The sequence below is a fragment of the Neolamprologus brichardi genome, chromosome 16 (genome assembly GCF_056152115.1).
Source record: "Neolamprologus brichardi isolate AB-2024 chromosome 16, ASM5615211v1, whole genome shotgun sequence".
In the NCBI taxonomy this organism is placed as follows: Eukaryota; Metazoa; Chordata; class Actinopteri; order Cichliformes; family Cichlidae; genus Neolamprologus; species Neolamprologus brichardi.
In genome coordinates this window covers 13,648,417-13,663,010 of record NC_142119.1, presented here as the reverse complement: position 1 = coordinate 13,663,010, position 14,594 = coordinate 13,648,417, and the positions used below count along the sequence as shown (strand labels likewise).

At 42.2% G+C, this 14,594-nt stretch overlaps 1 protein-coding gene across 1 annotated transcript in view; it reads left to right on the top strand.

The window, feature by feature from the left end:
• Positions 1–13,981, top strand: part of itgb5 (integrin, beta 5) — a 47,670-nt gene extending 33,689 nt beyond the window's left edge. Inside the window, exons 12-16 of the mRNA XM_006805780.3 lie at positions 5,658–5,880; positions 6,983–7,083; positions 9,324–9,443; positions 10,493–10,659; positions 10,837–13,981. Coding sequence (XP_006805843.1) covers positions 5,658–5,880; positions 6,983–7,083; positions 9,324–9,443; positions 10,493–10,659; positions 10,837–10,932 — 707 coding nt within the window. The 3' untranslated portion in view covers positions 10,933–13,981. The remainder of the gene's footprint in view (positions 1–5,657; positions 5,881–6,982; positions 7,084–9,323; positions 9,444–10,492; positions 10,660–10,836) is intronic.
• The last annotated feature ends 613 nt before the right edge of the window (positions 13,982–14,594 follow it).

The following is a 14,594-nucleotide window of genomic DNA, read 5'->3' as shown; positions in this document are numbered from 1 at the left end:
TTTTTTTTTTTTTTTTTTTTTTTTTTCCCCAAAAATGACGAACAGGTATGTCAAACATTAACCTTCTCCTCTCTCCAGCATGCAGTTTTTAAAACTCTCCTGCGCTGTCCCCTGCAATATCCTAAAGCACTGCGCTGAACTCGGTGGTGAGCGGAGTGCATGCCGACACTGGGAACTGGGCCCAAATTACCCTCCGTTGACTGGTTGTGGCAGCTTTACCTGGTGGAGATGTTGCTGGGATATGAATGAGTTTTGTTTTTACAAAGATTTCTTAATAGCTTTTGTCTCCTTTGGCTTTCTGTGTTTGTCTTTTTTGGACATATCTCATCTCACAACAATAAGCGCTTCACTGGTACATATCCTGCTTCTTCTGTTTTTGTTGTTTAATAAAAAGGAAGTGTCTATGTCTGTATTTAAAGTCAAGAAATAATGCCTGACAGGCTATTTTTTTGACATCCTGTACTGTGCAGATTTCTAGCGCATGAATAGATAACATGCTTTGAAAAGATGTTTCAAACTGTGGATTTTTTGGTTCTGTCTTTACTTTCATTCATATTTTTGTATCAACTTTATTTAGAACATTTGAACTCAACTATGCCAATTATGTACTGCAGGATATCCCACAGGAAATGGAGCCCCTCCAGAAGGACACTTTTTACCTCCACTTTCAATATTATTTTCAAGGCAAAATGGCTTTCCACCACAAACATTTCCGATATTTGGTGACGCCTTTGCACAAGACCACAATATAGATTCAGACTGCAACTGGAGACGTTGGAGGTTGCCGGCTTCGTTTTCCTTCCAAACATCCCAGCCTCTGGGACACAGGCTCCTCTTTGGACACCGTTGCAGGAAGTGACTATTTCTCTCTCTGCAGTGGGAACCAGAGGGAGCGTTTCAGTCTTCCTCCACTCCTGCTGTAGGCTGCCACACCATATCACACATTCACTGCATTCCTGCCGAGGGTTACTGAGTTCAGTTTGTTGACCTCTTGAGCTTTGTATTCCTCCAGACTAGAAAAAGAATCTTGGCTCGATGTAAAGCTGATGGTTTCCACTTAATGGGACAACTAATTGCTGCTTGATGTTGCTGCTGCTGTCATAAACTGTTTGGTTTCATCTTCAGAGCTTATGGCATCATTTGAAGGCTTTCATTTTGAGCCAAATGTTCAAAGTGTCAGAGTATTGAGTAATTCCAGCTCACTCTAGAAATAATGCCCAGCTGTTCAAAAACAACAGGAACTACAACTGCAACCATCTCATGAATTGTACATCTGTGTCGAGTCCATCGTTTTCTCTCTCTCTCCTGTTTTCCACCCACAAAACACGCAGAGGGAAGGAGAGGCTGATGTGTCAAATCCTTCTTTGTACACTCTGGTTTGCGCAGACATGCACAACAGTCCTCCAGATGGCCAAACAATTCACTCTGTGGACTTTTTATTTGTCTGTGATGCTTTTATTGAGAAACATTAGTTGAGCTCCCGTTTAAAGCCCAAAGCTCCTGTTGTCTGTATGATATGATGGAAGAAATATCCTTCTAAAAATACCCCAGAAGCTCATTTCCGTTTATATAATCTCCAAATATTTATTTAAGATCGTTTACAATGTGATGTCTCTCTCTCACAGCAAAAATAATATGGACAGGCCCTCACAGGCTACATGCAATGTTAGGATCTACTCTTGATCCTGTCATGCCTATAAAAACCACCAGTCTGACAGCAGGGACTAATTATTTTTTGTTGCTTGTTTTCAGCCTTTGTAATCCTTCCAAAGATATCCCCCTGATGTTTATACTGCATATTATATGCTCCAGTGTTATGAGAATATGTAATGCAGCGTATTGTGGTGTGAGATGATCGTATACTCCTGTTTTTGAGGATTTCTAAAGAATAATTATAGGTGCGCTTTTTTCCTTACCTGTCTAATATTTTACCAAGAACTGTAATAGCATTTTTGTATAAATTCGAGTGAGTCTTAGGCCATGCTACATTAGCTTATGTCTCTGCACCACTCTGCAAGTATATCTATACAATACTAGATGGCATTGTTATTACCATGCTATGCGGATCTGTTCAGACCTCAAACACTTGGCATTTACATAAAAGATGAACTTAAGTTGTTGGTTTGCTTTGGTGAGGCTGAAGCAAAAGGCCAGAAGGAGGTGACTCACTGTTGTATAGAAATATAGGAATACATGGGAAATATTGGAAAACAGCCCTTGATTTCTGAGCTCAGTGAACACTTTTCTGATGAGTTTATAGTCTCAATCGCCAGTTTCAAGTCTTGCAGAATAGAACACAAATCAACACATTCCTTTTTTTAAATGGCTGTGGATCAGGAGGTAGAGTGTGTCCTGTACTAATCCAAAGCTTGGAGGCCAAAGTATCATTGGGCAAGATAATGAAGCCCGAGTTGCTCCCAATGCATTCGTCAGAGACTGAATGTTAGAAGATAAAACACACCTAGATGTAGACAGAAATAAGGCCCAGGTGCCAATCTGCAGCTTCCCCAGCTTTCCTGTCAGTTCACAAAAAGAGAAAAAAACTTAGATCCTTTGTATCCTTTAGAGCTGGACCTGAGAAATGTTGAAAAGCAGATGCTTTCACTGATTTTACTGCAGCAGTTGACTGCAAAGATGGGTAAAATTGTGAAAATAAAGATGTATGGCAGATTTTAGGCTAGTGCATTACAGTGAGCAAGATATAGACATATGTAGTATGCGTTCATGCTTCATTCATTCATGTGGTATTCATAGTCAGTAGTGTGAAGACTAGAACACTATTCTTTCCATTTTTTGTTTTTCCTTTCCATTTTGAATTTCTTCAATTCAAAATGGAATTCTTATGGGAATCGAGCAACATAAGGGAAAAGTATTTGACGGCCTGAGATGGTGGTAATGAAACAGAAAGCAGCCTAATGGCTGGAGATCGTGGCTCAAGAGTGTGGAGTTCGCCTTGTAATCGGAAGGTTGCCGGTTCGAGCCCCGGCTCGGACAGTCTCGGTCGTTGTGTCCTTGGGCAAGACACTTCACCTACCACCTACTGGTGTTGGCCAGAAGAGCCGATGGCGCAATATGGCAGCCTCGCTTCTGTCAGTCTACCCCAAGTAGACTGAAAGACTGTAGCTTGCCTCCACCAGTGTGTGAATGTGTGTGTGAATGGGTGGATGACTGGGTGTGTAAAGCGCTTTGGGGTCCCTAGGGGGGACTAGTAAAAGCGCTATACAAATACAGGCCATTTACCATTTATTTAATGTCAGAAATGAAAATACTTGGATGTCTCCAGAACAACTCCTCCTTCTTCCTCATATCTCATCTTGGCTGCTGTTCCAGGCTGACAGAATGTCTCGAGAAACGTCATGGAAAAGTTGCAAGCTAAAGGGGAAGGTCACAGCTCTGAAGGATCTGAACACTTTCCATGTTCCCTCCTCCGCCACAGCTGTGTTTATTGTGAGTACTGCTTAATCTCACAGCAGAGAAGAAGAAGAAGTGAAACAACTTACCAGCTAAATCACAAGACGGAATGGCAGGATAAAGAGCATGTGCACTTGCTCCAAACATCTGGTTCAAGGCGTATGGTGACGGTTAGCTGTTGTAGACTCGTGAAGTGTTGATCGCTGGTATTTTCTTCTGTCAGCACGCCAGTTCATTTCACGATTGGTGCAGTGGTCCAAAGACTGTCAGCATCTAGGAAAACAAGCGGTACCTAACATATGACAAAACAAAGACATCTTTAACTTGGAGTTTGGTCAATTTTAAGCTTGTTTAAGTTGAGCATGAACATCTCCTAGCATGAATTTGTCTTGTTGCATAGACTTTTAAAAAAAGATCCCCACATAGTTGATCTTCTTTTTTTCTTTATTTATTTAAAGAAAAAAATTGCAGCCATGCAGTGTGATGCAGAAAACAACATTTGTATACAACAGGAAATTCCAAAAGCTCAGTCATAAGCGCTGGGAAAGAGCACAGACATGAATATTTCACATAAATATTAGAGGAGTATTTGCACACAGCAGATCTATTAGCAGCTCGCCAGGACATGTTGAATAAGAACAGAGCTACACTTCTTTTATCCTCCCCATGCTGTCAGGAAGAGATCCCAGTTCGTGCCCTCTGAATGCCCACAAAGCAGCAGTCATCTAAGGACACGTTCCCAGTGTTGGTACTGTGAGTCAGCCACATGCCACTCATTGTGGTAGCCTCCAGTGACTGAGGGCTAGGAGTGGTGCTCTAGACAGATTTCATTTGACTAGTCTCAGGTTTTCAACCTTGAGAGAGAAAAAACTTGCACAGTTCTGCAGCATGCACTGAATAATTAGGAAGTGTTTAGACAAGAATAGGAAGAATTTACTGCATGTCTGTGATTCCAGACAGTATGTTGCACAACCCTGACCACTTGTTTGATGATTAGAAATAATGTTTCCTCTTGGTTTTGAGAAGTCTCTGTGACCTCTTTCAGGATCTGGCTGCAATCAGAGGCTCAGTTTTTCCTCCTAGTAGTGTCTGATGTTGACTGGCAGTATACTGTGATTGTCTTTCTTGACTGCCAGGAGAGCCCCTTTGACAGAAGTAGGAACCACTCCTACAGTGATTTCATTTGTTAGTGACCCAGTTATTTCTTAGTCTCCACAAATAACTGTCTTCAGTGTTTTGTTTTTTTTCCATTTTAACGGCTTTGAAATAGGAGGACTGGAAAAGTCAAGTGTTTAATGTACCAGCTTACTCGATTAACGTGCTACATAAGAACCAGTCCATTCCTTTTCTGTTGATAAAGTCTGTATTGGTATAGTTTGCCTACAGTATGTCCTTCCTCTTTCTTATCAGTCTCTGGGAGCAGATTCATGAATATGGTCTTTGTGGAGGGTCTTGGAACAGCGGGTGTGAAATCAGCTTGTCAGTAAGGCTTCTTTGATTGCAGCTGCTGTCCTCCTTATATCAAGGAGTCTTCTTGTCTCTGACTGCTCTCTCTTTACCACAGACTGTTCTTAGACAACCAAACCAAATCAGAGTTATAGGAAGAGCTAGAGCCCATTCTTGGACTCATTCCAGTGTTGATAAGACAATGAGTCCAGTATAAACAGGGCAGTTTGCTCAGTGCTGGTAGGAGAAGAGCATGATCAACACTGCAATACTCCAGAGGTTTCAGTTTCCCACTGTTGCAAAGGAGAAGCAAAACCTCCTCTATGAACTGTCAGCTAGACTCTGTATATGTTGCTCAATCTCATGTCACATGTGAAGTTTAGCCAGCGGCTTCTAGTGTAGTTTTTGTTCTTCTAGCTAAATTAAGCCCTTCAGTTCTTAGACTTAGCCAGTCATCCACTCTTCAATGATATTCAAGTTTGCCAACAAAAGCATCTCAATATATTTCCAAAGCCATGAAATGAATCACATAAAACTCCAATTTTTGCTTCTTATGAGGGTTGCTAATTATAGGGTTCTATGTCCAGAAAACCTTTTACCCCACAGCTCTAAGAGGCCAATGGGGTGTTGTCGTCACCCTGCTGGGCGTTCAGGTGGTATGGACGCCCAAAATTGAATGTGACTTAGGCGTTTCAAACTGAGAGCATCTGCTAAAAATCTCTCCATCACATACAGTGTCCGAGCTGCCTCGCTGTAACATTGTTTCTCTGCTGACCTGCTGTGTGTTCCTCTCTTGGCAGGTCATGGTGAGTGTCACTGTGGGGAGTGTAAATGCCATGCCGGTTACATTGGCGACAACTGCAACTGCTCGACGGAGACATCGGGCTGCATTTCAGATGACGGGCAGATGTGCAGCGGGCGAGGCAGCTGTGTGTGCGGCCGCTGTCAGTGCACTGAGCCCGGAGCCTTTGGAGAAACCTGCGAAAAATGCCCCACTTGCCCCGATGCCTGCGGCACAAAGAGGTAAGTGCCGTGCTGCGGTTTATACCTGTGGTTTACACAGTCCAAGTTGAAGCTTGACCTGCTTGTTTGGGTTGCTAATATCCGCTGATAGGTGAGAAATAAGGTGGAAAATTGAAACCTTCAGGCTGTCTGCAACTGTAAGCTCCAGGAAAAGCTCAAAGTAGTCTAAAACCAAGACCTCACATACCTCTCTCACTTGAAGACTGATCAGAAAACTCTTCCCATGCCTTCAAAGCTAACTCTCTTGTCATTTGTGACCTGAAGACATGAAACCATTTGTCTGCTGTTTGAACTCGGATCACTCCATGTAGCAGCTCGAGCTTTTGAGAGGATGGAACTACAGTTTCCTCTCAACAGGCTTCCTGTGAGAGGTAAAGTTTAGTTGAAAAACTGATGTTGTTTTTATTGTGCAAAAGCGCAAGTGCTGGTCAGAACTGATTTAAAAACAGGATTTTTGCTTCCATAGTGGAAGTCAAAGGAGAGAGAGGCATCACTGTGCATTTGCTGTGCCAGAGAATTTATGACATTTCTATAACTGGACAATCAGTGGTCCAATCCCTGCTTCTTTCAACCTCTGTGTCGAAGCATCTTCTGACATGATACATAGAACAAGTTTTGCCCAATGCATCCACTGGAGCATGCTGGGCATAATGCTTAGAGGCATATAAGAATAGTGTTGTATCGATCTCTTTGTGAATGGGTGTCTTGTAGTAAGAAAGCGCTTTGAGCTCTCAGAATAGAAAACCATTTCTTTTAAGAACCAAATCAAGTTTAAAAGCAGCGTTTAACAAACTTGAAGCATCTGTGAAAGGTTCCTGTAACCTGCACCAGCAACAGTTCATGCACTCATCAGGTTCTTTGTTCTGTGTGCTGCATGGTTCACTTGCTGTTTAGTCGCAGTTTGTAGCAGAGACAGTTCCAGTGTTTTAGCAGAGCACAGTGGGGCACTTTCGACAGCTGATGTAGCAGAGCAAAAATAACAAACTGAAGCACAGTAACAATGTCATATGATTGGCTTTGGGTTGAGTGATCTCTGCCTCCTGAATGTAGATATAAAAATGTATGCATATGTTTAGCGTGTCTTTGTCCTCCTCTGATTCAGGGAGTGCATTGAGTGCCGGCTTTTCAATTCTGGAAGGCTTGCGGACAATGAGACTTGCCAGCGACAGTGCAAGGATCGCATCATCACTGTGGAGACTCTCAGTGAGTAAACACAAATACACACACACACACACGCTAACACAGAGACCAACTTGCTGGCAGAGAAAAGTATTCACATCTGTAGCATCTGCAAAAGTTTCATTTTTCACATTCTGCATACCGTTTATTGTTGTTACTGTGGGACTTTGCTAAAGTAATTGTCTGACTCCCACTAGTGAGGCACTATTAACACCTGATGTAATAAAGTACATTCAGATGCTCAACAGCCTGAATGCACGCACAAGGACTTTTCCATTCCAGGAAAAACTATATTTTAAATATCAATACATAGAAGAACAGCTCGAAGTGATCTTCTACCTTTAAGCTTTCATGAGAAGCAGGATACACACACCAGACACAAACAACTGAAGCAGCAGAGCTTGAAGCGGTTTAACTGATTAGCTGAAAGTGAAATAGTTGGCCATCTTTTATATACAGTCTATTTTAAAACAACTTATAGGAAAATTCAAGTTTGTATTTTGGCATCGCCATCTTTGCCCTTTTGGCAACAGAAGTGACCATTTTAGCAAGCTTTGTTAACAAAATGGGGGGACTGGACTGTTTGATTGGACCTACAGAGTGCATTCGGCATGGACAGATGAAGTATAGTACATGTCTAGTCCTGACAGGTGTTTATGGGATTGTCTAAAGGAACGTTTTTAGTTCCAGGTACTTTGGATGGACATGTGACATGTCACAGCTGATTTAGATTTGTGCTGTGAATCTCTGACTCTATGCAATAACCTGTAAAAGTAGCCAACTTTGTTACCAGCATTCATGCTTGTGCGTGTTGTTTCATGTGTGGTGCAGCCTCGATAAGAAACAAATAAAATGTTTGGTTCCCACTCTTTGTTGTTGTTTTGGTTTTGGTTTGGCTTTTTTTTTTATTTTCAGAGACAGACACATTTGTACTTCCCTCAGGTGCATTCTGATCGTTTCAGCAATCTCCCTCGAGGAATATGCCGACCACTGGGAATTCTTTTATCGAGGCTGTGATTGTTCTTCCTGTACTAGGACGATAGCTGTTATTCTTTCACTGATAAATTTAAAAACGGTGTAGTTACGTTTTCAGGAAGGTCCACGTCAGCTTACATCATATTATGTGGCAGGGTTTTGGAGCTTTCTGGTTCCAGTAGCTTAACACAGAAGTATCAATCCCCTGTTAGCATCTACAGGTGGTACCGCCTCTGAGTTTCTTTTCTAGTATGGCTGTCGCCTCTGTTCAACTCTCTGTGGTTGTTTGAGGCTTTGCTGCTTGCACCCTTTCTTTTTTCACACCTCTGTGATTGCTAATGAAAGTACACCCAGTGCTCAGCGGTCAGGCTTGACCTCATGTTTATGTTATTATGTGGAAGATGACGGTCTGGACCTGTCGCAGCTCCACACAGCAGGCAGCTACACCATCTCATCTACAACCCCTCATTTGGTTCAGAGTTCAGTCTATTTTAGAATCCAATCCTCCGCTGACACCTACCTTCTCTACAGGGAGAATCCACTCTCTAAACAAACCAAACTTGCAGTGCACTGCCTGTCTCGTGGTTCATTGTAAAAAGCCAGGGGACACCATCCAAAATGTTTGGCAGTGCATCTTCTCACAGCCTGGTGCTGAACACTCGGGGGAAATTTGAAATGTTTTAAGTCGCACTGTGACACTGCATGGCCTGAGTCTGTGTTTAGCCATAGAGACTATTATATTAGCATTCCATATTGGCCCAGCATGGCTCTGGCCTAGATCTGATGTGTTTCATAGCATTCTCTACTAGTTCAGCCATCTGACTGCCCTTAATGGTCTCCACATGTACATTCCAGATACTTTGTGCATGAACTAGAGGAGCAGGGGCTGATGGGAGGGGTGGACCAGGACGGAGTGACCTCATCCTCCCTTGTGAGGTTTTGAATCTGGTCAGATAATGATGATCGAATGCAAACAATGGCAAACAGAATGTCAGCATTTCAGTCAAGGCTGTCTTTTTTGTTGTTGTTGTTTTTAAATTGTGACTTCACAGCAGAGACATTGACCGATGTGTTAAACATTCATAAGTGGTTCCGTTTGCCCCTGAGTGTGAGATTCCTCTTGGATGTCTTTTGTTCCAGTATCTGAAGCCAAACCTTAATAGTTTTTTATAATATCAAAGTCTCGCTTTGTTAGAACAGCAGTAGAAAGTGAGAAACTTGCATTTATTGAGAAATGTGTCTGTGTTTTCTCCCACCCTCCTCCTCCCATCTCTCTCTGTCATGCTTAGAAACTGACGAGCCCGGCGCTGTGCTTTGTTTGTACAAGACAGACGACGATTGTGTCATGAAGTTCACATATTCTGAGCACGCCAGCGGACAATCTATACTCTCAGCTCTTAAAGAGCCAGGTCAGTGCTACCAACAACAATACATAATGTTGTCTTTCCTGGGGTTTTTGTTTTGTTTTTTTAGCAGCACTTGTTGGTAAATTTGACAGCTGGTAATGATCAGGTGCTTTTGGATTGTACGTAGGTATCAGCTGCTTGATTTTCACCACCATCTTTAAAGATTCTGGGTTCGTTACTCCCAACCTTACCTCACATTATTCCCCCTCAGTGGTTACAGACAATGAACCTGTCACTACAAAGGAGGCTTAAGAGTGTAGTACTGAGTGACTGTCATTCTATGTCCAGAGTCAGGGGTGTCGAATTTATTATTTTTGGTTCAATTTGTTTTTACAAATTGAACCAAAAATAACTACAAATTTTCAACTAGAAATTTTCAGGCTGTACAGGTGGATTAAAACGGTCATATTCAATACAAACATTTGTCAGTGTGAAGGCTGTGACGCTGCTGATTTTGATCTGCACAGCAATACTGTTTCTCAAAATAAAAGACTGAGTGCAGAAAACATTGACTTCTTCTAAGAAGTGACATAAAAAAATTTTCTGGTCAAACTTTTGTTTTTGATTGCAAACGCGGGGGATGTCAACTGTTTCATGTTACCTGAGTTCGCTGTCTCCATTTACACACTGGCTCCAGAAAGTCCACACATCTATTTTTAAGTGGGCAGAGTGACACCCTGGCTCTGTGCTGTGTTTTCAGTGCCGCCTTTAATGCCCTGTGTCTTCAGTAGCATTCATGTTTTTAAGAAATAGCTACTTGTGACTTCCCTGGGATACGAACTGGCTGAAGCAGACACTCAGTTTCTTCAATGTGCCAGTGACTGTTTGGTCACCTCTAAGACCTTAGAGGTTTGTTTGTTTTGGGTTTGTTTTTGTTCTTGTTTTTTTTTGGGGGGGGGGGGGCTTGTTGGTTCCAAGCCATTATGCCCGATCTGTTCAGCCACCATGCCGTCCATTTCACCTCACCAATGTTTGCTGAAGATGGGGAACAAAGAGCTGTGACTTAAGTTAAGTGAGCTTGTGTTAAATGTTGTTTCCTGTGCCTGCTTCAGAGTGCGTCAGGGGACCAGATGCCCTGATGGTGCTGGTGGCAGTGGTTGGGAGCATCTTGTTGGTAGGACTGTTGCTGCTCGCTGCCTGGAAGCTGGTCATCACTATCCACGACCGGCGTGAGTTTGCCCGCTTCCAGAGCGCCCGCTCGCGTGCCCGATATGAAATGGTAAGGATGAGCCTAACTCATGAGTATTACAGCCCCATCATGTATACTAGCAATAAACTGAGGCTCATAGTTTGAGGCTGAAAAACCTCAGCACCTTCTATGTAGGTGAGATAAACCAAGCCAGTCAAATAAAATGGGCCCTTCAGGTATTAAAAGTCTCATCTCTCTCCCCCTCAGGCCTCTAACCCTCTGTACAAGCACCCCATCTCTACACATTTTGTGGAAACAGATTTCAGCATGTACAGCAAGTCCTACAATGGAGGGCTCCACTGATCCCTCAGTACAGGGCGCGGCGGGACCGGTCCAACAAGTAGATCAAGGGGACGTGCCTGAGGTGGATGGTGGACTGAGCACACTCACCCGTCTGCACAGTGCACACCCACAGCAATGGCAGAAGAGAAATGACTTTAAAGTGTGTTCAAAGAGAAGTCTGTGGCCTTCTTTGTTTTATTTTCACCCGAGAAGATTCAAACCACCTGTGTCTGTGCTTCACCGAACAAATTAACACCACCCTCATCGCGATCGGGATACAGAGTGATTAGGGTTAGAAGTGAGCTCGTCTGCAGTTATTCATCATAGACCAACTTATTGAAACCATAACTCCAGCCACATAAAAGCGCTGCTCATTCTGTACAGATCAGGCAAGATATTGGCTTCTCTTTGTATATTTTTGTAGATGTTGAAGATGCATTTTTAGCACAGACTGCGCACCCAGCAGGACTCTGAACTGCAGATGAATCCAATTCACATGATCCTTAAAAAGCACATATTTCTGAGGGGGCCGGGGCTATTAAAATGTTTGGTACTACTAACTTTTACTAAGCAACTTTTCTTACCTTCATTTTGCACAGAAGTTATTGAGTCAAGTCTTGGAAAGATTTAAATAGTTTTTTTTTAATGTCTTAAGTGTGTGTGTGTGTGTGATTTTGTGCTCCAATTGCACTCAGTTGCAGGGTACAAACTCACCCTTCAGCATCTGAACACTGACGTTTCAGTCTGGTGTTGCTCTGTAACAAGAAAAGAACAAATCTGGCAACATTTTGGTCTGTTTCTAGAGATGTTCTGGCCTCCTTACCACCTCTAAGAAACTGCTAAAAAAAAAAAAACCATTCCCAAACATTTAGCTTTCTTTAAATGTACAACTAAATAAATAACATGCATTACATTCTATACGTTAAAACACATTCAGCAGGGGTCAGCAAGTATTCAATCATGGGCTCTTTAGTATATTTATATACAGTATATATTATGGGTTCATTTATTAACTTCCTTGAATATAGGCAGGACTGGATTTAATGTGGTTATGTTTATTGATATAAGCCCAGTGTTAATATTTTTAAACACTACTATTAAACCTCATCTTGTGTCGGGGAGGCTGAATGGCCATGTTTGGCCCCTAGTCACCATTAGCCTGCCCAGTTTATTTTATGTTGTAAAATAAATGAGTGTTAATAAATTAATAAGCTTAGTATTGGGAGGTCACAGGTCAAGGTCAGTCAGCTATCGTCTGACGGTAATGCCAGTCCACATCAGTTCATACCCATCTGTGTATCTTATTGGCCAATCTGAGTTGCTGCTGCCACTGCAAAAGCTGTTTTTGCAACCCACCTCAGCTCCTCTTTATCATGTATGTCATTTGTACCCGGTCACATTTTGGACAGAAAGGACAGATGGTTTGAAAGAGGAGTAAAAGAAGCCATCTATGTGCACTGTGAGCGGCCATCTTTGAATAGCGGCGGTGGCTTACGACACCCAACTGTCTGCCATCTATAATCCAGTTTTGAGATCCCTTCCCAGACGTCTTAACGTCCACTCACATCCTGGGCCATTTGACCTCAGGAAATCACATGATAGGGTGGGGCTAGGTCTCACTGTGAGTTCACCCGAAACCTTGGCTGATTGTGACCTGCACCTGTTTTCACACCTTGGCTCATGTAGAGGATCATTAGGGGGGTCCATTGTCCCTCTTGGGGGGGACACTCCCATAGGGCTTAAATCTGGGACTCTTAGAACTGAAGAAGCTACCCTGATGAGAGGTTAAACCTCTTTAAGCAACTTAAAGAAGTCCAGACGCTTTTCTTTCCAAGCTCCTTAGTCTGCGCTGACTTGGATGACTGAGAACCTTCACAGACATACTTGGTTCAGTATCTTGCTTCTGCTCTTCCTTCTATTTAGGCTTTCCATGTATGACAATGAGAGGGTGGGAGGTACCAGAGCCATGCCGCCAAATCCAACCTCCTGCAGATAATTTGGATAAAGTGTTCCTTACACAATTGTCTTTTTGACTCTTTAGACAAAACAAGCAATATGATGACGTCACTGTTACAAAGTAACAGAACTAATAAAGTGCTAGAATTCCATTCACCAAATTTGAAGCACAATCTTCTTGGAAATATTGTCAGATAATTTTACTGAAAAGCCTTAACAAAATCCAAATAGATAAGTTAAATAGGATACATTTTCACCCATTATCTATTTTGGTTCTTTCAGTTTTGTTTAATTTTTCAGTCTATGAATATGCCGCTGAGTTGAATAAAATGTATATATGCAGAAAAAAACATATTATTAATTATAATCAACAGTGTCTCTTTAAATGTATTGACAGTAAGGAAAATCTCAAACATCACCAGCCTCTGATTCTCTAAAACCAGCTCCCAAACACAGGGTTAGGGGTCTGCGCTGTGTGAAATAGCCAGCACTGTGGTAATGACGTTCTCAACGGTTACATTCACGTGCAGTGGAGACACAGATCAGTGTGACTGTGACATGTGCAGCGCTGTGTTAATGTGATTTGGGCACATAATATGACTGGCTTATAATATGACTCTGTATTCACCCTGCCAGCTGTGGGAGTGGGTGGAAGCAAAGTGTCCAGGGTCATAAATCAGCAGTCGTCGTTCCCACAGGAAGAAGCTCTGTCTGAGCCGTCAGAGGGAAAGCAGGACGTGTAGGGAGGGGTGAGCCTGGGGGAAGAAGGTGCTCTGTGGGCTTTTTGGTAACAATCTTAAGTGTAAGTGGCAGGAACTTGGAGTTGGCGTGAGTGAGTGATGAATGCTAATAATATTACATGTGGGCATGCGAGGCTAAAAGTGCCTTGCAGTTTTCACTTGGCGCGAGTGTGCTTCTTGGCACAGCTGACTGAAGTTCTCCCACCACTACCTTTTCCAGCTCCTCCTCTTTGTACAGCCCTGAACATTTACACATGGAAAAACAGGACTCGCAGCACTCCCTGTAACACTGCACGCACACACAGCAAAACAATAAATCTGCTTTTGTCAAAACTCCGTCAGTCTCTTGTGTTTGCTTCAGTCCATTGTTGAATTTTCTCAAAGGCTATTTTAGGACGAACGTTGTGAATCCGAGTTCTATTCTAGGACATCGCACATGCGTGTGTGCACACTTCAAAGTTTGGTAAAACATCTGTTTGCACCACTAACTCTGCTCTTACATGTTTGATGTGTAATTGCTCAGACAGGACTGCTTCTCTGATGCTGTAATTTACACTTGGTTAAACTCCTCCCACACATTATCATAATGACTCTGTAATTAGGTTTATTCCATGTGCTTCAAATTAACATTTTTAACGAACAGCAGCTAATTTAGTTCATTCTCTCTGATTGTTTAATATGTCACTAAATGTTGCGCTACACATTTGTGCAAAGTTATAATTACATGTACACACATCACAGAATCCATACAGAGATGTGGTGAACATTCGCATGTAACAGTATTTTTTGATTTGTTATTTTTATTTTAATGATAAATGATTATAAAAGATGTTATAAATGACAGTTTTGTCTCTCACAATAAAGTGAAATGTGTTTAGAAATTTTACAAAGGGATTGAAGACACTTTGGACACACCAGAAGAAAATCTTAAAATGCATATTTTTCATATTTTCACGATTACCTCCATGCTCCTGGGACAGAGTTTTA